A 22,910-nucleotide genomic window follows, 5' to 3' on the forward strand; every position below is an offset into this window, starting at 1 on the left:
ATCCAACCCTGCCTTGAACCCTTCCAGGGAGCATTTCCAGCAATCTATCTCTGTACCATTCCACACAAACCCCTCAGTGCTTCCAAAATAGTGTCAGAGCATGGAAAAATGGGACTGATGGGAAGCCAAGCCACCGTCCAGCCAGCAGTGGGTGACACAGGTTTTGGGGGCACACACCTCTCCCTCCCGAAACAGTGAAGTTTCCCTTCAACAGCCTCCTGCAAGTGAAATCCCAGCTTCTCCCCGAGCTGCTCTGGCAGTTTGGGATGCCTTTTTTTCATTAAACCACTCATTCCAAGTCGAGAGCCTTTCCTAAATTTAATTTGAGCTAATCACTTTCTTGCCAAAGGAGAAAAACAAATCAAAGGTTTATTCGAATGCTATTGAATTCAATGCCTGTAAATTTAATTTCTAGCTGTACTTTTGTTTAAACATTTTATGGTGTTAATTACAACAAGCCATGCAAATTAGCCTGCCAGAGGAATAAAAGGCCTGTTATAACAGATAATAAATAGCTTTGAACCATAAGCTTATTAAGGTGCTGTTCAAGTGCGTGCTCTGACTCCCAGGTTGAGATCAGAATCTTCATCCCAAAAGCAGGAGGAGGATCTCTGGGCAGTACCAGCTGCTGGTGTGGAATGTCACATTCTTTCCAAAGGAAGATCCTGGAGCAAGAGGATGGTCTGCAACCCAAAACCTCAATGTCTGGTCTTGGGCTCCAACAGAGCTATTTCAGACAGGTACCATGAATCCCACACGCTATTTCTGCCTATCCAGGACCATTGAAATGCCAAGCTTGGTGCAAATAAATGATTTCTTCAGTTGAATCGTTGACATCCTTCAAGCCCTGCTGCCCCGATTCCCTTTTTTAGGTCCACGTGGAAAAAGCAGCTGAAGTGCCAAACACATTCCTTGCAGCACCTGCAGGAGAAGCTCAGCACCTTTCTGACCTTCCACAAGGACCCACCTTAACCTGCTCTGAGCCTGAAGCCCAACTGGAGGCCAACACAGACCGAGGAGAGGCAGGAGGGATGGAGAGACCTGAAGTGGTTGTGCCTTTCCCAGGCCTGGGAAAGATTCCGCAGACTCGGAGCGGAGCAGCGAAGCTCTCCGTGCTGGCTGCAGGTCAGCTGCAGGACACACAGGATTTTCAGGACATCTGGTTGATCCTCCCCCTGTGATCCAACAGCCTGAGAGAGAGGAAGGTTGCCTGCCAGCATGTTCACAGGCTGATACGCTGCTGACACGGAGCCAGGGAAGACTTTCCACTTCCAAGCGGGAGCAGGTGATCCGCTGATGTGAGTTACTGCAGGGCTGCAGCAGCCAAGGCTTGCACGGGATCCCGGCCTATCTGAGGGAAAACTGTCCAGCAGCCAAGTGCTGAGACACACAGACACCTGCACGTGCCACAGAGGGGTGTGAATGTCCCCCCATCCAGGGCCACCACAGCCCTCACCCTGCAGAGGAGCAGCCACACGCTGGGGTTGAGATGGGGGAGACCTGCAAAGGCACTTGGATACAGTCAGTGAGCACAAGGAAAAGCTTTTCCTCACAGGGAAGTGAGACTGGAATACGAACACCAGCACCTTGGTCAGCAGGACGCTGGCCCTGAGCTCTGGACCTCCTTAAGTGGGACCTATCTCTCCAACCTGTCCAAGCACCGAGACCCTGCCAGTGCTCCTTCCCTCCTGCCTTCTGGAAGGACACCAGTCCCAGTGCCAGACCCTGATCCCCACATCACCTCCCATGGGACCAGAGGTGACTCAGTCTCAGTCTGAGGAACATCCCTCTCCTCCGTGCAGGGCTCAGGGAGGAGGAGAAGGAGGAGGTGGATCCTCTCTAAACCTCTCCCAACAGCAAGGTCACCTTCCCACTTTCTGCTGAATGGAGGCTCAGAGGCCATGTGAGTTTGGAGCTCCAGCCCAGCACAGACGAGCAGATTTGATGCTCATAGCTAGGTCCCACAGGGAATTATACCCTCCTCACTAAACGGGAAATGAAACAGTTCAAAAAAATCCAATCATCAATCAAACGAGTCTATCAACACCAGCACTGGTTGTTCCATGGATTCAAGCAATGTCCTGCCTAGGGAAAAAGGAGGATTTACCACAGCGAGGAGATCACCTCTGGCAGTCCCTTCAGGCACCATCTCCCTCCTTTCCTCAGCGAAGATGAGAAACCCTGGGCGAAGGGGTTTCCTCCAACTGCTCCGCTGCCACACGGCCACGCAGGCGGCGGATGTTACAACCACACATCTGGCACATCAGTGGCTCCCCCTGATCCCTTCTGCGTGGACACCAGCCCATTGATCTCCTGAGCTGCTGTGGATTTCAAAGCAGAACACAGGCAGGTGCTTGTCTCCCCAGTTGGTCTCTTGGCTCTGTTTTAAAGGCAAGAAGGGCCAACAAGAGCCGTGGGGAAGTCACAGGGCCCTTGTTGGCCAAAAAGGAAGAGCCTTGACCGGATTCTCCAGGTATATAAAATGATCACAATGTGGAAGAAAGAGCAAAGAGCTGAGATCGCAGGGATTTACTCTTTTCCCAAGCAACAAGACAAAAGGAAATGGCCTCAAGTTGTGCCAGGGGAGGTTTAGGTTGGATATCAGGGAATTTTTCTTAATGGACAGGGTGGTCAGGCATTGGCACAGCTGCCTGGGTCAGTGGGGGAGTCCCCATTCCTGGAGGGATTGAACAGCCCCCTGGATGTGGCACTTGGGGACACTGGCAGTGGTGGCCTTGGAAGTGCTGGGGGATGGCTGGACTCGATGGGCTCAGAGGGTTTTCCAACCTAAACGATCCTGTGATCGTATGAAACAGAAAATGAGACTAAACCCAAAGAAAAAAGGGGTGTTTGAAGGTGAGGTGGGTGCACAGAACAGCACTGGGCCCCTCTGGGGCCACACAAAGGTCTGGGTTGGCTCAACCCAAGGGCGCATGGAGGGGTGAGATGCCTCCAGCTTCCAGTTCTGGAAACATAAGCCTCATTTATCCTTCCTGGAAAAGTATGGGCAGCTTGAGAGGGGTCCGGTAGGTTTGTGCTATAAAAAGAGAATGGCACAACACAGACGAGAAGGAATTTTCCATTCAGCATTAATTTGTTTTCATTAACACCCAATTCCATGGCTCACTTCTAGAAGAAAAGCTCTTTTGTTACAATTTCAGGGGCTGAAAAGGCCAATGAAGGGCTAAAATGCTCCTCCCCATAACAATGGCTTCACTACAGGAGAGCAATCAGGGACCATATTCCTGATATTCCTGGGGTTTAAAAGTGTAGGGAAGTCACCTGCACGTGGAGTTTGGCCTCCTCCTGCCACAAGTTGTTTTGTCATCGATATAGGAAATTCCAGGGAAAAGCATCTTCAGTAATGAACTCCTCCCATGCTTCAGGATAACTGTTTGCAAAGAATCCTGGAATGCTTTGGGCTGGAAGGGACCTTAGAAATCATTTTGTTCCAAACCCCTTACCATGGGCAGGGATACCTTCCACTAGACCAGGCTGCTCCAAGCCTTGTCCAGCCAGGCATGGAACACTTCCAGGGATGTAAAGGGAAAAGCATAATCCATAACTGAAACAAAGAAGGAAATCCAGGAGGATCAGATTAATAAAGAAATAACCAGAAAGGTGACTCTGCCCTTCTTCCCTATAAAAAAAAAGTCACTTATCAGGTTTTTTTTTGGAAACTTGTCTATGTTTGACAGGTGAGACACTGGATATTGTAAACTCTAGCTACAGGGTTGATGCAAACTCAGGGAAATCCAGAACTAATCGCAAATATTTACTTCTGATAACGACATTTGAACAAGGGAAAGGAAGTTTGACAGAGGAATACAACTTGTCAGAGCTGGAGGACGCAGCTTCTGCACACAAAACACTCCGAGCCTGCTTTCAGGTGCCTCAAACCACTCTCCTTTAGTTTCCTACCCTCGTTGTAAACCCTTTTATGGTGGTTTTGAGAGCTCTGCATTGATTTCCAGCCAAGTTGGTACAAACCTTCTGCCATCCAAGCCCTGGTCCTACAGTCCCACAGTGCCACCCCAGCTTTGACAAAGGCACAGAGGGGTCCTGCAGCCCCTTCCCCAGCCATCACCAGAGCAGCCTGGGGCTCTGCAGGTCACAAGTCTGCAGAGCTCTGGACAATCTTCCAGATAGTGGAATGGTTTGAGTCCCTTCCAACCCAAACCACTCCACGATTCTGTGACACGCTGAGATGGAGGAGAAGGGGCAGGAGGGACCACAGTGCCTTGAGCCACAGTTATGGGAAAGCAAACCCACTTTGTGAGATACAGATACATGACACAGCCACGAGTGTCCCATAGTTGGGACACAGGCAGGGGTGCAGGGAAACCCATCCCAGGGAGGAGTTCCAGTGCTGTTTGCAGTGCAGGGGATGGGAAGCTCCATTTCCAGAGCGACAGCAGCCGAGCTGGGGCAGGTGGCTCTGAGCTGGGGAGGAGAAGGGGATGCTCCAGCCACCTCCCTGGCTGAGCCATGGCCTGCAGGAGCCAATGCAGCAACACAGACAGAGCCACTCGGGTGCCCAAAAGCAGCACCAGGCTGGAAGACGCAAAGCCTCGACCCTGCAGAGCCCCCACCGCCCCCTGGGAGGGCTGAGGAGGGGGCTGGAAGTGCCCCCTCCCCACCCTGGGAGGGCAGCTGAGAGAGGACAGGGACACGTATGACCCACTTCTTCCCGGCCGTGCTGGAGACCACGTTCCCTCACGGCCCCTCAGCTACGAGCGCTCGCTCAGCCCAGTCACGTCCCACAGCCCAGCACGCGCTGGCAGCGCCCGCTGCCTCCAAAACCCCCCTCCTCGGGGGCACCCAGCCCCCCAAAACCACGGGCACTCCCACAAAAACCACGCTCCCTGCTCCTCTCCCTCCAGCCTGGCAGGTCCCACATACGTGCACTGCACTGCTGCCCTTCTGCGCGGCCCGAAATCTGCTTTGTTAAGGCTTTCGGGTTGTTTTTTTGTCTTTTTGGGTTTTTTTAATACCATGTTTTAAGTTGTACATTGTTCCAAAGTTTCCTTGTTTCATGTCATTGTTTGTTACTGTGTTTGAAAGTTGGCACATATTTGTTCAATTAAAGATTTATTTGCACTATTTGTTGAATAAAGATTATTCTTGCTAAAAGCTAAATAAAGTTTCATAAAAACTCACACATCCCATAAACAAAATACAATGTCCCTTCCAAAAAAGCGTTGCACAAAAACATTTCAAAATCACTCAATTCATTATACAATAAATCCACACACAAAATAACAAGGCCTCGCCAGAATACATAATAAAATCTCATTACAACACTTTCAGACCGGAGCTTCAAAGCGGGAACACAAAAGACCGCGCGGACCCCTCGGCCCTTGAACCGCCGGCGGCGGCGTGGCCGGAGCGGCTCCGTGGTCACTCCGAGAGCCTCAGCACCCCAACGCCACCCCTGGCTGCCACCTCCTGTCCTCCCAGCAGCTCCAAACCCGGGGTGGCTCCCGGCCAGCGCGTCCCCCGCCCCTGCCCCGGGCTGCATCCCATGGCCATTGTGCGGGGTGTCCTCGTGGCTGCAGCGGAGACGCCGCTCACGGCCCGAGCGTCACACAAAGGCCTCCCAAACCACAGGATCGCAGGGGAGAAGGGATTCCAGCACCACATGAGCCCCGAAAGCAGAGTCCCACTCAGCACCCAAACCCCACGGATCCTTCCAGAGCCCGGCACATCAATAACCAGGTTGATGACGGTTACGGTTGTGAGCTGAGAAATAAATCCTTTGAGTTCGCGCTGAGGTTTGGGGCAGAAAGCACTGTTGAAATACACTTAGGGAATCCCAGCCAAGAAAAAGCATCCCTAGACCAGCAAGAGCCCTGGGATCCACTTCCAAAGGAAAATGGTAGCCCTGCTGGTTTGTTTGCACCCCGACAAATGCCCACACTGAACGTGGCAAAGGCACAGGCAGCGCCAGCCTTTGGGCATCTCAAACTGGCACAAAAGGTGCCACCTGCTCTGGTCACACCAAAACTGCAATCATAGAATATTCTGAACTGGAAGAGACCCACAAGGATCATCCAGTCCAGCTCCTGGCCCTGCACAGACACCCCAACAATCCCACCCTGTCCCTGAGAGCGTTGCCCAAACACTCCCTGAGCTCTGGCAGCCTTGGGGCTGTGCCCACTGCCCTGGGGAGCCTGTTCAGTGCCAACCACCCTCTGGGGGAAGAACCTTTTCCCGAGATTCAACCTAAATCAGTTTCAGATAAACCTTCTCCCCCAGCCCCAAGAGACCACAGTGCCAGAGCTGTGCTGCCACACACAATCCCTGTGTCCCTGAGCAGTCACCGTCCCAGCGCATGGAAACATCCGCCTGTGGAAAACTGACATTCTAATTCACAGCTCCAGAACATCACAACTCTTCCCCCAACCAGAATTTGGAAGCTGGAGAGGTTTTGGGGTCTTTTTCCCGAGTTTTAAGTGCCACAGGAGAAGCCCCCAACGCCGAGGGCTCCCGAAGGGCAATCGCCGTGCACCAGCTCCGCTCCCTCCGGCAGAAATCCGCAGCTTTATGGATGCACTTACCAGCTCCCCCCTGAGCAACAGCTGCCCATGTGGCTTTGCTTAGTTTGGAGCAGCTACTCTGCAGCAGCACTGGCGAGAAACCCCCTGTGCCGAGGAGCCCTGGGCACGTCCCTGAGTGTGAGGAAAGGGATGACAGAGCACGAAGGGTGATGGAAGTGCCCGAGCCTCGCCTGGCTGGGTGTGACAGAGCACCCGGGCTCTGCTGAGCAAGGAAAACTCAGGAATAACGCTAGGAAGAACCTGCTGAGAGAGGGGGATGAGGCTATGGAATAGCTTTCCAAGAAAAATGGAAGTGGAATTGGCTCTGCTGCCTGAACAGCAAAGGGCAAGCAGCAGAAAAGGGGGGTGGAGTGAGATGGTTATGAAGGTCCCCTCCGACCCAAACCATTCTGTGGTTCCACGATAACGGAGACCACAGCACTGATTCCCTGCCTCCTGAAAACCCAGCTGCTGACAGACACATCTCCCACCTGGAAAAGCTCCTTGAGTTTATTAAAATCAGCTGCTGAAGCTCACGCCAGAGGAGGAGGGATGGGGGACAAAGGCAGCCGAAGGACAAAGACCCTTGAAAGGGGTCCTGGTGAGAAGATCTGAGGTACTCAAAGGTCACCCCGTTCCACAGCAGAGTTAAAGCTCTGCTTGTTCCTGCCATTTCAAGCACATAATCACTTGCATTAGTTGCTAGAGACGCCTCCCTCCCAGTTCTTGGTGAATATCTTGTCTCCCCAGGCAGAGCAGGATGAACTCATCGTGGTTTCCCAATCCTGACCGGGGGCTCCGCGAGCTACTGGCAATACATTTAATAAGTTATTATGCAAATAAAAACTGGACTCGGCCAAGTGAAATATGCTGGCTCTTCAAGTCCCATCTGCATCACAGCAAGGATCTCAATGAACTTTAAAATACTTATTGTCACCACAATGGGCAATATTATATTCTAGTTTGGATCTGTTCCTTCAGAGCATTTGCTCTCATTTGTAGATATTTTTAGATTTTCCTATCCCACTCCTCATTATGAAACACTGAGCTGCAGATTGATTTATTTCTTAAAAGCAAGTTGCTGTTTTCCCAATAACAGATTTAACAAATTTGTTCCACCTGTTCAGTTATGCTTCCAATGTCTTTTTTGTGGTTTCATTGAAGTTTTTTTTAATCCAAACCTCAAAGACTCTAAACTCAGCATTAAAAGACAAGCTCAGCATCATCACTACCACTCACAATTCAAATGCTGCTCCAAATTACTGCAAGCTTTCATTTGTAAGTCGATACAGACAGCAAGATTATGGAGCTTAATGGCTGTGGGCACAAACACACGCTCTTCCAAGGGCATTCTCCTACTGTAATTCAAAAACAGGGGCTCACTGCATCCTCCTCGCCATCCTCCTCCCTCACCTCAGCCAACCTCAGCCACTGACTTCAAACAGAGAGCTATTTAAACAGAAATTAAATAATCCTCTATATATTTATCAGAGCCCCTTGAGCCCAGGGTTTTCCATCACTTCGTTGCACCAGCACGAGAAGCTGTGGCTGCCCCACCCCTGAAAGGGTCCAAGGCCAGGTTGGACAGGGCTTGGAGCAACCTGGGCTAGTGGAAGGTGTCCCTGTCCATGGCAAGGGGTGGAATGAGATGGTCCCATCTGGACCCAATTAACTGCTCCTAAGAACAACTTATCTGCTCAAACAACCTGTTCTGGCGTAGCCTCAGATCACAACTGACCATGTAAGAAGTCCAAGCCTTAAAAGAATAATTTTTAGCTTTCCCAAGTCATTCTCAGGGAGGATTTGAGAAGCAGCATTTCAGGCACGATCTGCTGGTGGCCGGCGGGAGTGCCCAGGTGCGCACAAGAGTCGGCCAAAAATTCCGCTTCATTTTTATGCAAAGAGTTGTGTTATGGAGGTACCAGAGGGAAAAAAGAACACTGAAACCTTGTATGAAATAACCCCAGTCCTCCCAATCTGAAAACATGCAACGACAGCAGAAGCCTGAGAATAATCCCAGAACCATTTAGATTGGAAAAACCTTCTGAGATCATCCAGTCCAACCGTTCTCCCAGCACTGCCAATGCCACCACTGACCCACGACCCCAAGGGTCACATTTACCCGGCTTTTAAATCCCTCCAGGAGTGGGGACTCCACCCCTGCCCTGGGCAGCCCGTGATAGGCCTGGACAACCTTTTTTCCATGAAGAAATTTTCCCTGATATCCAACCAGAACCTCCCCTGGCACAACTTGAGGGCATTTCCTCTTGTCACTTGGGAGAAGAGACTGATTCCACCTGTCTATACCCTACTTTCAGGTGCAGATCAGCACTTCCAAAGCAGATTGACAGGTTTTTCCTCCCCATGGACAACAACCCTGGCAGATCATGTTGGAAAAAACCTTTCATAGACAAAAAGGCCAAACTCAGCCCAAACCAACCACCAACTCATGGTCTCCAAAACGAGCAGCACAGTTCACTGTACCTACAGCTAAAATCGAGCACCGCGCAGGACTCTTCGTCCTTCTGCAACTCAAGCTGTCACACTCATCCCCACTGGCTTCCAGGCAACCTACATCAGTAGAGCTCCCTAAATCACTCTTATTATGGTGTCAAAGCCATCCCTACACCGAGCCCAGCTGAATCAACCAACCTAAAAGCCGCCACAGCAGCAGCCGCCGGGGACACGGGACCAACAGGGCATCGTGTAGAGCATGGACAATCTCCTCCATCTCTGAACTGCTGGTAACCGCCATAAATTTTCCCTACAAAGCCCAAGAACTTCAAACCCAGAGAACCAGCCTTAAAAAAAAAAAAAAAAACAAACCATCCGAGCAGTTGCCCTGGGTTTTGTTACTGCTGTTACATCGGAGGCGCCCGTCAGCCTGACACGTCCCGACACGAGAGCCCTCAGGAGCCCCGACCAAAGGAACCCACGGCTCCTCTGGCTCTGTCAGACCTCTCCCCAAAGCACAATTAACTGCGCTGCTCCTCCACAACCAACCTCTCTACCAGCACGAACATTCCGTGTGGGTCCGTTTCGGGGGTAAGACCGAGAATAAAGACGAGGGAAGGCGAATTTCTGGAATTGCAATAAGCCCGGCTCCGTTCTGGGAACGTAAGGCATATTTCATGGGAAGATGTCAAGCGACTCGCATTTAATGCTGACAGTGTCATTTGCCCTTCAGCGAGAAGAAAGGCATGTAAGCAAGACAAACCAAACGAAAATTTCCCCATTGCGAAGCATTTCTGCCAGGAATCACAGTCCCAGTGTCATGTTTCTTATGCCCTTCCTCGTACAATAACCCTCGAAGGCCACACTTCCAAAGTTTTACGACTTGGAATTTCACATGCCGGAGTTCACAGAGCATCCCAGACACCCTCTGGACCGGCTTCATTCCAGTGCCTTTCTGCATCACGTAAAAATCATACTGAAATCAGGGGGAGCAGCTGGATCAGGACCAACGGCACCACTTTACAACCTGAAATAACTTATTTTTCCTGACTTTCCAAGTCAAAGTGTCCTTAATTCTCACAAATGCAGTTTCACTTCATTCTCCAAACACAAACAACAACCAGCACAGAGAGAATGCTGGAAGAGCACATGGCACAGCACACTGATCCTCCCAGAAACATTTATTACTGTTTAATAACATTTAAGACCAATACCAGCCCCAGCACGAGAGGATGGTGAAGCCCAGTTGGGGTGGGGGTGAAGTGACTTTTGGGGTCACAGCAAGGGCTGCTTAAATTACTCCCATCCACCCATTCCAAACTCAGTTTTTACTGCCCAAATCAAATGTTCTCCTTTAGCTGTTTTTAAACCACCTCTAAGAGCCCCACACGCTAAAGTTAGAAAGCATCACGCAAAAAACGTTCAATCCCAGTGTTTTTAAAACTGTTTCATGCGCTATCTCACCACGCTTGGCCTCGCTCCAATTAACCACTAAATGCCAAGGAGTCAAACAAAGAGCAAAAAAATCATTTGTTATCTCGAAGCTGCATCTGCTGGCAAACCCTGCAGTGGGTTTTTGTTGCTATTGTTCTCCCGGTTTGGGCTCTTTGAGCACTTAACGATAACAAAATCGTTAGGTAAATATGTCAGGAGACCTTCCCTGTCAGCCGTCGCCTCGGGGTGTGATTTCTGTTCACAGACATAAAAATTTTCGCTATTTGCCAGATTTCAGATAGCAAACTTGGATCCCCTGGAAGATACCTGGCGTGCTGCTCTCGCACACCCGAGCAGGAATATTTAACTGCTTCAGTACCTGATGCTGACACACAGCTTGGAGCCACACGGGACCCTCCCCGTGACCTGATGGAAATGTAACCGCCCCAACCTCCCCCAGCACAATTATCACTTATACACTGGGTTTTCAGCATCTTCAGACACGGAGAAATATGTTTTTGAGCCAAGAGGACCCACCAGCAGGGAAGCTGAGGGTCAGTGAGGTGGGGGACATCAGCCCGGGGGTCTCTGGAGGTTTCCTCCTGAGCCCACCCGCAGCCACCTGCACACAGCTGGGCTCAGAGAGTCTTCTTTAGGAACCAGTTGGTAATGTTTCAGCCAAAATCCCTCCTTGGTCCAATATTTAGGTTCCAGAGGGGAAGAACTTGAGTTATTTTCAGTTAAACGTGACACTCGGCCCTCAGCTCAGCCATGGGACCGCAGAGAGTTCCAACAGCCCCTCGTGGGAGATGCTGCTGTCGGGAAGGGGGGAGAGGATGGAGGGAAGGAGATGGGAAGCATCACTAAGGCACTGAGAACCCCCAAACACCACATCCCTTCCAAGGAGCCCAGTTATCCTGCAAAGCAGGAGAAAAAGCGGCCCAGCAGCTTAGGGAGGAAAGAGTTGACAGCTCTTTGCTGTATCCAGCGTCATTTTCCTTGGCAAATCCAGGCTGTTGTTGGAAACGTGAGCCAGACGCCCGGATCTGCCGAGCTGAGCCTGCAGGAGCAACACTCTGTATTTAACACTTGAAGACCTCAGCTCTCCAGAGCTCCCTCCATCCCACGGCCCCATCCCAGCTGGCACGCGGGGCACCGGCCCTGGCACCAGAAACAGAGCCCACCAACTGCCCAGGCCCTGCAGCCACACCCGGGTGTTTGGAGAGGGATCCTGCTCTTACAGGGGTGGGCTGCTCTCCTGTGGCTGTTCCTGCTCCGGGACTTCACCACCAGCTGGGAATGTGCAGCCATGGTGATGCCAAGGGACCAGTGGGAAGCTGTGGAGCCCAGCCCGACTCCCAGAGTCCATGGCACAGTGATACAGGGATTTAGGGATTCCCCTGCTCCATCTGCTGCTGGTGTTGAGCTCAAAATGAGAACCTTAAAGCTCATCCAGTGCCACCCCCTGCCACGGGCAGGGACACCTTCCACCAGCCCAGGCTGCTCCAAGCCCCGTCCAACCTGGCCTTGGACACTTCCAGGGATGGGAGTCAGGCACAGCTTCTCTGGGCAACCTGTGCCAGGGCCTGCCCACCCTCACAGGGAAGAATTTGTTCCCAACATCTCATTTAAATCAACCCTCTTTAGTTTAAACCTATCACCCCTTGTCCTTGCACCCCCAAGTTCTAAGCAGAGCAGGAATCTGTGGACGAGCCTTATTCTGAGCCAAAACAACTCTTATCAACAACAGCAGAAAACTCCAAGTTGGCAATAAAGATATTGCTAAATAGAAGATTTAACAGTCCTTTAAAAATGGCAATTAACATCTTTTAACTTTGCCTTCTCCCCTACCATAGAAAAGGTCTCCTTTTGACCTCAGAAGTCTCCCAAAATTTACTCCAGTGGAGGAAACTCCTGGTGGGTTCCTCTTGCCCTCGGATGGGATCCCTCCCTTTCCCAGCAAGAGTTAACACCCCAGACTGAGCAAGCACCAACAAGCCCTTCCACCGCCCCAAGGCAGCCAACTACTCATTGAGTTCATTATCACTAAAAAGATACAAACAGCTGCAGTATAAAACCCAACTATTTTCTTCACGGGTTTTCATCCTGCTCTCTCGATGCACCTCATCAGCTGCACGTCCAGCAATTCACAGTCAGAGCCGATTTCTCTGCCACAGGGTGTGTTTTATGGGAAAACGTGAGAATTTAAGCTTTCCAGGCAGAACTGTTGCCCCTCCTGCAGACCCGGGAACAGCAGCAAAGCAAAGCAAAAAATTAAAATAAACCCCTCACTTTTGAGTCTGAACTGTCTCGTCCTCTCAGCATCAAGGCAGCTTGGCAGCAGTGCCAGCTACCAGCTTTAAATGCTTCATCCTCTTTTCCTATCCCATGGGAAAATTAGAATAAAGTGCTGGTAAAGGGTAGCAGTAGCTCAGCAATTTGTTTGCAAAGCTGGAGGAAATAATTGCTTCAAAATTATTTCCTGGATTAATTTCACCGAGCCCAGCATGTGGAGGAGACTGGAAGGATCACACAAAGTCTGTTTAGGCCATTAGAGCCTGTCCCACACAGTGTCCCCATCCCCACACTTCCCTGGGAAACCCAGGGAAAGTCATGGATCAGAAAATGAAAGGAAGGATTCAAAGGTTTATTTATTTTTAGAAAATATAAATATTATTATATTTATATATACGATTATATATATTTATATATATAAATAATACTGATACTCAAATATTTTATTTTTTTTCCCCCTGCTGGACAGGGCACACTGGTGTTCTCACCCCTCTGGGAAGGAATGCATCAGTCAATTAAAGTAAAAAACAGAGAAGGGGGAAGAGACAGCAGGGAAGTTGCTCAGAGAAGCTGTAGAAGTGTCCAAGGCCAGGCTGGACAGGGCTTGGAGAAACCTGGGACAGTGGAAGGTGCCCCCCTGGGACACCATGGCAGGGGGTGGAATAACATGGGCTTTAAGGTCCTTCCCAACCCAAACCATTCTGTGATTTGGCAGCACCACGAGGTCTGTGCGGGACCACAACCCGACACAGCACATCCCCAACTCTCCCACCCACCTATAATTTACAATTCCAGAGCCAGTACCTGCTCCCAGGTGGATTTTACTTCCAGTGCTGCCTTAAGGAACATCCTCCCTGCCTCCCCCTCCCGCTTTGTGCTCAGGAGAGGCTGAAAAGCCCAGAGGTGCCATGAATTGCAAAGAGGGATTAAAGGACAAAGGGCCGGCCCTCCACTGCCCTGGGATGGGATTTAACCCACTGAGTCACCCCCTGGGACACTGGGCACTGCCAAGGAGGGGAAACACCAGAGACAGGGAGGGTCTGAGCTCCCAAAGCCATGTCTGCATCTTCTCTGTGGCTGTGCAACACACAGTGACCACAGCCCCGAGCAGCACAACACAACCCTGGCCACGCCAGCAACACCATCAGAAACATCCACCAGGGTAAACCACACAGCTCTCACTGCAGCAGAGCCACCACGGCACAGCCACCCACCACAGTGCCACGCCAGCCACCCCCTCGCGGTGCAGCACCCACCACAGTGCCAGGGCCCATCAGTGCCCAGTTCCTCCTCACTCTGTGCAGGGCTGAAGCACTCGCAGCCTCCCATCCCATCTCCAGCCGCTGCTGCTTCTCCCAGAGACAGCGAGCCGAGGTGCGGCACCGGCAGGAGGATCCTGGCACTCCCCGTTTGGAAGGAGTTCCAGCCCTGGCACCCCATCAGCACGATCCTGCCTCGTTAGTGCTTCACACTTCCAACAGCGTTTCATTTGGGCTTATGGAAAGAGCTCATTTTCATAGGCACCCATCTGGGAGTGATTATTCCTGCTGCAGTAGCATCCAGGCCCGACTGGCATCGGCACCATTAGCACACAAAAACCAGAGTTTAACAAGAGAGCACTTACCACTGCAACCACCCCATAAAGGCACTTAACTATGTTAAAATTGCATCCAAATCTCCCTGTAATTCCACGCCTGTGCACAATGGATCCTGACAGATTACACCTCTTCAGAGACACACTTGCCACTCACTCACTGCACAGAGTTCACTCAGCGCTTCACATCCCCCAAGCCCCCTCAGCCTCTCCCAGACCGGTTACCTTCTGCAGCCAGACACCTCTAAAAATAACATCCTCCCAAAGTGTTGAAAGATATTAAAATATAAAGCCATTAACATATAATAAGAGTGGAATGGGAGCTCCGCATGCTCTGAAGCTCTCAGGGTTTGGCTTCCAGTCAAGAAAAATATATTGGATTAGTATGAGAGCAAAATTAGGATGGTGTGCAGTTTAATTAGCATTACAAGACACTACATGTGTACGGGAGAGCAGAGAAGATTTATGTTATTATGTGGTAAGAAAAATAATGTTAAAAGGTTAGAATAATACGGGTTTGATACGGCGCTGTGTACTCCGGGGTTAAGGGGAAGATAACTCTGGAATGCCACTGAGTGTCCTTAAAAACCCAGGTTTGAGGGTTTGCCAGTGAACTCCTCGAAAAATTGTGGAAAAACCCTGCAATTTGGTCACGGGTTGGTCAAACACTTACTCTGGCAACAGCAACATTCTCCGTCAAGGAATTCAACAAACGCTGGTAAAACGTCCTGGTCCTCACACAAAGTCACAGTATTTGTGCCTCACAGAATGAGCAGAAAATAGAAATAAAGCAAACCCAGCTCAGCTGGGGAAGGGGATGATGGGGCAGAGCTGGCAAGAGCCGGGACGGGAAGGAAGCGCCGTGCTCCGATCGCGTGCTCCCTGCTGCCCTGGAGTTATTCCTCTGCTAATCACATTCCTCTGTTCCCAACACGACATCGGCATCCCCACGCTCCTCCACAAGCTGCAGCCCGTCCTCCTGTCCTTGCTGGGCATCGCTGCATTCACCTCACAGTTGTTCCCAGCAGCCACAGCTGCCTGCACTCCCCGGGTCAGTAATCCCCTGGTGCCGACAGAAGCTTGAAGACAGCGTTGGGAATTTATATTTCATATTTCCTAACTGCTTCCTCTCTCCCAGAGGTGAGATTTTTCTGTTTACCTCCTCACCACTCCCATCTCCCCACACTTTGAGGGTGTCCCCAGCAAGACTCATCCATGGCCAGGCTGTGCTCAGACAGCCCAAAGCCACAGCGACTCGCACCCACACAGCGTCCTAACTCTGGGAATAAGGATGCTGGCAAGGTCCTGATAGAGTTGAAGATGTCCCTGCCCACGGCAGCAGGGTTGGACAAGATGGCCTTCAAAGGTCCCTTCCACCCCAGAGGTTTCTGTGATTCCACAATTCCCAGGGGGCAGCCAGGCTGTCTGCACACAGCCAAAGGAGAGGGTTCCTCCTCACACCAGGAATTAACACCACAACACCCACAGGGATGCACCTCCAACCCTCGGGGCGCAGCTCATGCTGTATTTAATTTTCCCATGGATGCGGCACACCAGATTTTGCCTGCAATATTCACAGGGGCAGCAGCAGGAATATGTTTTCTATCTGATATCAGGCTGTCCCTCCCTTCCTGCACAGACCCCAGACCTTGGGCAGCCTCTGGAGTGTCTGTCGAGGACAGGCACCTATCCAGCCGTGAATGAAGGCAACCAGAGCCCAGCACTAACCACACAGAGCTCTGTGGGCTCCTTTCCTGCCCTGGGAGAGCCTCCTCCAGCTACAACCAGGACCACGAAGTGCAATTCGAGAGAGAACCCACCCTAAAGCACATCCCTAATCACCACCTTCCTTTTGCACAGACCTGACACTTCCATAACCCAGGATCAGAGTTGTGAAATCCCAGCACACGTGTCCTGAGCAGGTATTTAAAGGTCTGAGCCTGCAGGACGCTGTGCAGAGAGCGCTGATGCTGGAGAAGAGTTTGCAGGACACTCTGCTCAAAGCTTTCAGTACGTGGCCAGGTTTCTGTTCGGCCCCGATCCATCGCTGCCAGTGCAGCCTCCTGGCTTGGGAAGCAGGAACCAGACAGAGGGATGAAGGTGCACGGATGAGCTATAGGTATGCTCGGGGTGGGAGAAGCCTCTGGAGCAGCTTTTACACCTTTAGACCCTTTGACAGCACCTTGTGCCAATCAAACCTGCCTCTGACTCCGGAGCTGGGATTGACAAGAAAGGGCAAAACAACTCCAATTTCACATTGGTGAGGGAAAAGAAAGGAAGAAATTCTTCCCTGTGAGGGTGGGCAGGCCCTGGCACAGGTTGCCCAGGGAAGCTGTGGCTGCCCCATCCCTGGAAGTGTCCAAGGCCAGGCTGGACAGGACTTGGAGCAACCTGGGCTAGCGGAAGGTGTCCCTGCCCATGGCAGGAGCTTTAAGGTCCCTTCCAACCCCAACCATTCCAGGATTCTCTGAAAGTCAGGAATGCCAAATATGAGAACTACTCAAAAGTGGGAACATCCCTTGTTAAAGAGGTGAGGAGCAGAGAGCAGGAACAGACCCCGTGGCACAGGGGAAGGTGAACACCAGGAACAGAACTGCTGCTCAGCACATTTTTTTGGATGACTCAGCACCCCCTCCCCCTCCCACCAGCTGCAAGCACCTCCACAATTAGTTTGATCCGACAGAACTGATGGTATTTGATCCCATTCCAGAGCCAGCCCTTGGCAGCCTTTCTGCCCATCTCGGGACACTCTCAGGGCACGCGCTCCGCTTGGCATCGGCCAAAAAACATGTTTTGGCAGAAACGTGGCATGACACAGATTTGGTTGGAGAAACAGCGCAGGAACAACGCTCTGCACAGCTCAGATATTACAGGGGTGATTTTTTGACAGCAAAAGACAATTTAATTTAGGCATTAAACACTCCAAAGGGCAGGAAGCAGTGCCCTGCTGTGGATCCCTGCGAATGGAGCCACAAGCAAAATGCTTGACAGAATCCCTCTCCCATCCCACAGCACACTCATCCACAGGGATTACTTGGATTTTATCCCACCAGCCAAGGCTGAAGGCACCAGCGCTCCCCAAACCCACTCTTGCACCTCAGAGCACTCGGAGAGTTGGTGAATTAAAGCAGCACTAACAAACCCCTCATCCCGCAGCCAACGCAGTGATGCAACAGCTGGCGGGTTCTGGGACAAAGATGTGGACTACAATGCCTCACCCTCTGCCATGAAAAACTGCCCTTGGATCCTAAATGAGTTACATATTTGGATACCCTGTAAGATAGGGAAGCAGGGCCTTATCGAGCTGCCAAATCTCACTCCTGTCATGAGGTCATTTCTGGCACGTGGCCAGGCGAGATTTCAGCCAAAATCTCGGTGCTGACCATCGCTCCCCGTCCTTCCCCCCTCGCTCCTCTTCCTCCTGCCTCAGGTCAGGAAGGCGGGGAAAAAATAAAATCATTAGAAAATAAATTAAAAAAGGGTCAGGAAGGGCAGTGCCTTTTGTTTTTAAACCAGCCTGTACAATCACAACACACACGCTCATTGCTCGGCCTCTTCACTGACAACACACAGCTGAGGGGCGGTTTGAGGGCTCAGAGCACCATGGCCCTTGGGATGCCAGGTCTCCCCCCAGCACACCCCAACTCTGACCGTGGCCCCCGGCAGAGAAACGTCATTGACCTGATCTCCTGAATTAATTATTTAGTAATTTTGGCTTCATTTTTGCAAGCATCACGTGCATGGGACCACGCTCAGGGTTTAGAGCAGCACAGCTCGGAAAAGCTGCAAGGAACCCCACACGTTCCCTGAAGCTTGATGATAACTTTCTAAATAAAGCTGCTTGCAAACACCTTGTTCCATTGCTTTAATCACCAAAGGGATGTACTCACAGCAGTCCAGGACACGGAAAGGGGTTGTTTTTAGCTGCACAGCAACTCGAGCGAACGGCAAGGCAGAAAATGCAGCATGAAACGGGCGAGCACGACTACAAATCCCATTAATCACACGTTGTCACGGCAGTTCCCAACCGGGGCGCTGAGATGCCAGTGCCCGGGACATTCAGCCTTCCCCGTGTCCCCACTACCAGGAAACTTCCTCTCACAACCAGCTGCTTCCACACGTCCCAAAGAATTTTCCATCTTAAGCCTGACAGGCCAGATGCAACAGAAAGAAATAAATAATTAGCGTTACCTTATCTGGAGTACGTCAGCTGTACCGAGCAGCGCTCGGATCTCCGTACGCATCCCGAGACAAATTACCTAACGCTGTAATTTATGAATGCCTCAAGTATTTGCCCCGGTATTTCATTATGCACTCGCTGGAAAGAAGAGCTCTAAAGACTAAACAGATCCAGCACGATGACACGAAAGGCACTCCAGCCGCGTGCTGTTCCAAGGCAACCCAGGAATCCCAGCACGGCATCGAGCTGCTCCGGCTCACTTTGTGCTGACACTGCCGGGGCAGGGAAGGGAGAACAGAGAGCGGTGACCCGAGAGCTCGGGTTCCCTCCGGTTCAGCGCTTAACTGGGATTTCATTGTGGGAAGCTGCGGGATCCGGCAGCCCTGGAAGCGCGATCCCGGCTTTCCCGGGGGCAGCCGAGGCCGGCGCGGCGGAACCGCTGCCCGCTGCCAAGTGGGAGGAAGAGTTCCCAAACTCGCCGCTTTATCAAAGCTATTTTTGTCCTTCCCCCACACACATTGATAAGCAGCAGGACGAGGACCGCCGGGGTGCTGGGGTTCGGCGTGTCCCCTCAAAACCCCGCTGGGACCCCCCGGCAAAGCCACCCGGCACCTTTGGGGAGCGGACCATCCGCTCCGGAGGCTCAAGGGGGAGGAAACTCCTTCCTCCAGCTTATCCTGCTCGCAGCAAAGTTTCGTGCCTGGAAAAAATGAGCTAAGTTTGCGAGCGGAGGCCCCAGCTCCGCTCCAGCTCTCCGGAGGCTCTCGGGACAGGCGAGCCCCCCGGGGGCTCGGGACAGCCGTGGGGACAACCGGGAGACAGATGCCAACCTGTCCGGCACAGAGACAGGAGCTGCTGCAGTGGGGACACCGAGACATCACCGGCAAGGCTGATGCACCTGGGCTGAGGGGGAACTGAGATAACGAAACTCACGCCAGCTGGAGGGAGGGGAGCGAGCGGAGGGCGATGCGGGACCGGGATCCCCCGCCCCTGCACCCGCGCCCGGGGGTCCCGCAAGGGCCGGGGCAGAGCCGCTGCCCTCGGCCAGGGCTGGGCTATCGGGAGCAAGGCCGACACGGCGGGGCTGTCGCGACAGGGAGGCGGCGGCAGCAGGTGGAGCGCGGGTGTCCCCGCAGCCCCGTCACCCCCCCAGCTCCCCCCGCGCTTCACCCCCGTACTAGAGTTTGGGGCTTCCCCCCCTTTTCCAACTGACCCCGAGCGGGGGGCTGTTCCCAAGCGCCCCGGAGAGCGGCACCCGTGCCGGGGATGGAGAGGGGGCGAAGCGGGGATGGAGAAGGGATGGAGGGGGGATGGAGCCCGACACCGCGGTGCCCCCCGCCCCGCCCGGACCCACCTGCTGGCGCCGCTCCGCGCCCTCTGCCGCTCTCTGCGGGCGGCCCCCGGCCGGGGCTCCGGGCGCTGCCGCCGTCCCGTCCCGGCGCGGCGGGGCCGCGGGCTGCGGGCCGCGGTCGCGGCGGAGCTCGGAGCGCAGCTCCAGGTAACAGCCCAGCGTCAGGACGTGCAGCGCCAGCGACAGCGCGAAGAAGCCGAGGAAGAGCCGCCAGCTGCCGCCGCCGCCGCCGCAGGAGGAGCAGGCGCGGGCCGCCGCCGCCGCCCTGCGCTCCGCGCCCATGGTGCGCTCGGGCGGAGCGGACCGAGCCGAGCGGCCCCCGCGCTGCTGCTCCCGGGGCGCGCCGGGCACCGCGGGCTGCGCGGCCGGGCCGCCTGCCCCGCCAGGGGGCGGGGCCGGGCACGAGGGGCGGGGCCTGGCGGGGACGGGGCGGGACCACGCGCTGGATGGGCGGGGCTTCGCCTGAGAGGGGAGGAGCCCCGGACACGCTCTGGTGGGCGGGGTTTGGCCCGTGGTGGGCGGGGTCAGATGATGGGCGTGGTCAAAAGGAGCCGGAGCCCGGGCCCGATCCTGATCGTACTCCCGATCCCGATCCTGGTCCTCATCCTGCTACCCGCCAGCTCCCTCATCGCATCCCAGGAAAGCCCTCCCGGCCCCTGGGGTGCTGGAGCAGCGGCAGGAGGACAGCAGGACCCCCTGGCTGAGCAGGGGGACCCCCAAACGAGCCTTTGCACCGCGGGGAGCAGCTCATTGGCCGTTTATAGGCGAGGAAGCAACGTTTCAAAAGAAGTCTGCAAAGTCTTCTCAGGTCCTATCACCAGAGGGTTTAACTGATAACAAGATCGATAATGAGATTAATAAGGTGCTGCGTGATGCTCACCTGCCACGGGCTGCGAGGAAATTTGGATACAGCACTGGAAATTGTCTGAGCAAATCAGAGAGGTGGCCTGATGAAAATAGGATGTGATTTGGAAAAATAAAGGGGAAAAAAGAATGAGATAAGCTGTTCATATCAGGAGAGGAGGCCGTGAGGGGGAGGCAGGAGGTGGCACTGCTGAGGAGGATTCCTGCTGGGTTTAGAGGCTCTGAGCAGGTCAGCTGGGGAAGGAAGTGCTGGGAAAGGATGTCAGAGCCACGACCAGATCTCCAGGAAGGGCCCCCACACCAAGGACTGTCACCAGCGCATCCCTGGGATCGGGGTCTTGATCCCCTGGGTGGGCTCAGGGAGCTGGGTGGTCCCGTGCAGGTCTGTGTTCCCATCATCCCAGAGGCAGGAGGAGATTCCCACAGGGCTGTCCTTTCCAGCCCTTCCAAGTCCTGGAGCACATCGTCTGGGAGTTTGTGGGGTCTCCATCACACAGATCACACAGATCACACAGATCACACAGATCACAGCCCCTGAGAGTCCTGTGGGGGCTTTGTCCTGCCTTTGAGGAGGAGGACGACCTTTTCCAGCCCTTCCTATCCTTGTTTTCCTGCAGTAGGGCTTTTCCTTCAAGTTCTATGCCATAGACATGAAATGACATGAGAGCCTCTGTTTTCATTTAAGAAAGAAATGTTTCCCTAATATTTGTGAAGAAAAAAAACTGGAAGCATTAAGCACTGCCAACCCCAACAACTGAGGAGCAGAAAGCAAATAAACACAAATGAACCCTCTGTTCAAAACTCTGTAATTATTGTAGGAACATTCATAATTATTTGAGTGCTTAGTGCTGTTACTGCTTTTCACAGAAACACAGAATATCCTGAGCTGGAAGGGACCCACATGGATCATCGAAGTCCAGCTGCTGCACCACCAAAATCCTGTTTTTCAAGGTCAGAATCCCAAACCAACCATAGACTGACTGGCCCAAACTTGCAGTGGCCTTGTTCCATTTTCAGGAGTCACTGATGTTACTTTTAGGGTGAATTTTAGAGGTCAAGTCCCCTCTGTGGCTGGGTCAGTGGGAAGATGTGAGCTCACCCTTCCTGCCCGGATCTCACCAGGGACAGTGGCCAAATCCTTAGATTGAGGGATTTCTGCCTCCTGGAGCAGATCATTCAGCACCCCACTAATTAAAAAGGATGTAATTTATATATAATTAATATGTGTCATCCCAGACCTGAGAGATCCTCCTGCCTGGACTGGTCGAGCCCCACAGTCGATGGTTCCACTGGTTCTCTGGTGGTTTATTTTCATTTCTCTTGTTCTGGACATTCATCCCCTTTCTCTGCCATCCCTGATTAACTTTGGTACGTGGATGAAGAACAGGAACTCCGAGGGGTCCTGGTGCAGGAGGCAGGAACCAGAGGACGGGGGAAAATGCAGGAGCAACAAGGATTTGTGGTCCTCTGGATGGCAAAATAAGGAACAGTCAGAAGGGTTCTTGGGAGGGTGGGCAGAGGCTGAGGACAAGGAGAATGCTCAGAGGACATATCTGGAATGACTTTTTTTCTAGATTCCCAAACTTGCTGTTTTTTACCCAGCATCTCCTTCCCATCCCAGCAGGATTCATCCAAAGGTGGGAGGAACCTGCCGTAGCTCAGGAGAACTCCCTTCCCTCTGGAACAGGTACAACCCTCTGCATAGCACAGGGCACTCACTCCATGGCAGGTCCCGGTTCCCCTCTCCATGTGAATTCCACAGATCTGGGAATGTCTCTGAGGGATCTTGCAAAGCAGATCTGAGCCCGTTCCCCATTTACATTTTGCCAGCAGCTGGAGTTCCTGCAGCGGCAACAGAGTGGATTTTAACATGTGTGACCTAAAAGCTTTGGAATTCCTGACTTTGAGGAAAGCTCCGCTAAACTGCAGGAAAGCCATCCCTTAATCTCTGAGTGGTGTCAGCAACAACATGAGCACAATAAAGTCTCCTCAAACCTGAAGTCCTGGCGCGCCGACAGCGCATCCACAGGCGTTTACGAGCCCTCAGGATGGAGGATCCTGCCTTTATGGAGTCTCCATACAGCCCTATCATGACAATTCCTTTTCCTCAGCGACATCCAACATGTTCCATATGATCTGCTTTGCTTAAGACTTTTTTTCAAGGAGCTCTGCCTGGGCAGGAAAGGTCTATTTGTGTCC

The 22,910-nt window shown here is 52.7% G+C and overlaps 1 protein-coding gene across 3 annotated transcripts in view; it reads right to left on the minus strand.

Moving 5' to 3' along the window:
* Positions 1–20,152, minus strand: part of EDA (ectodysplasin A) — a 58,859-nt gene extending 38,707 nt beyond the window's left edge. The window contains exon 1 of one of the 3 annotated variants that reach the window (XM_027898829.1): positions 19,851–20,152. In XM_027898829.1, coding sequence (XP_027754630.1) covers positions 19,851–20,129 — 279 coding nt within the window. In that variant the 5' untranslated portion in view covers positions 20,130–20,152. The remainder of the gene's footprint in view (positions 1–19,850) is intronic. The other 2 variants (XM_027898827.1, XM_027898828.1) reach the window with 2 other exon arrangements.
* Between the last annotated feature and the right edge of the window lie 2,758 nt (positions 20,153–22,910).

This window comes from Empidonax traillii, unplaced genomic scaffold (genome assembly GCF_003031625.1).
Source record: "Empidonax traillii isolate 1590-97213 ecotype Southwest subspecies unplaced genomic scaffold, ASM303162v1 scaffold625:size414109, whole genome shotgun sequence".
In the NCBI taxonomy this organism is placed as follows: Eukaryota; Metazoa; Chordata; class Aves; order Passeriformes; family Tyrannidae; genus Empidonax; species Empidonax traillii.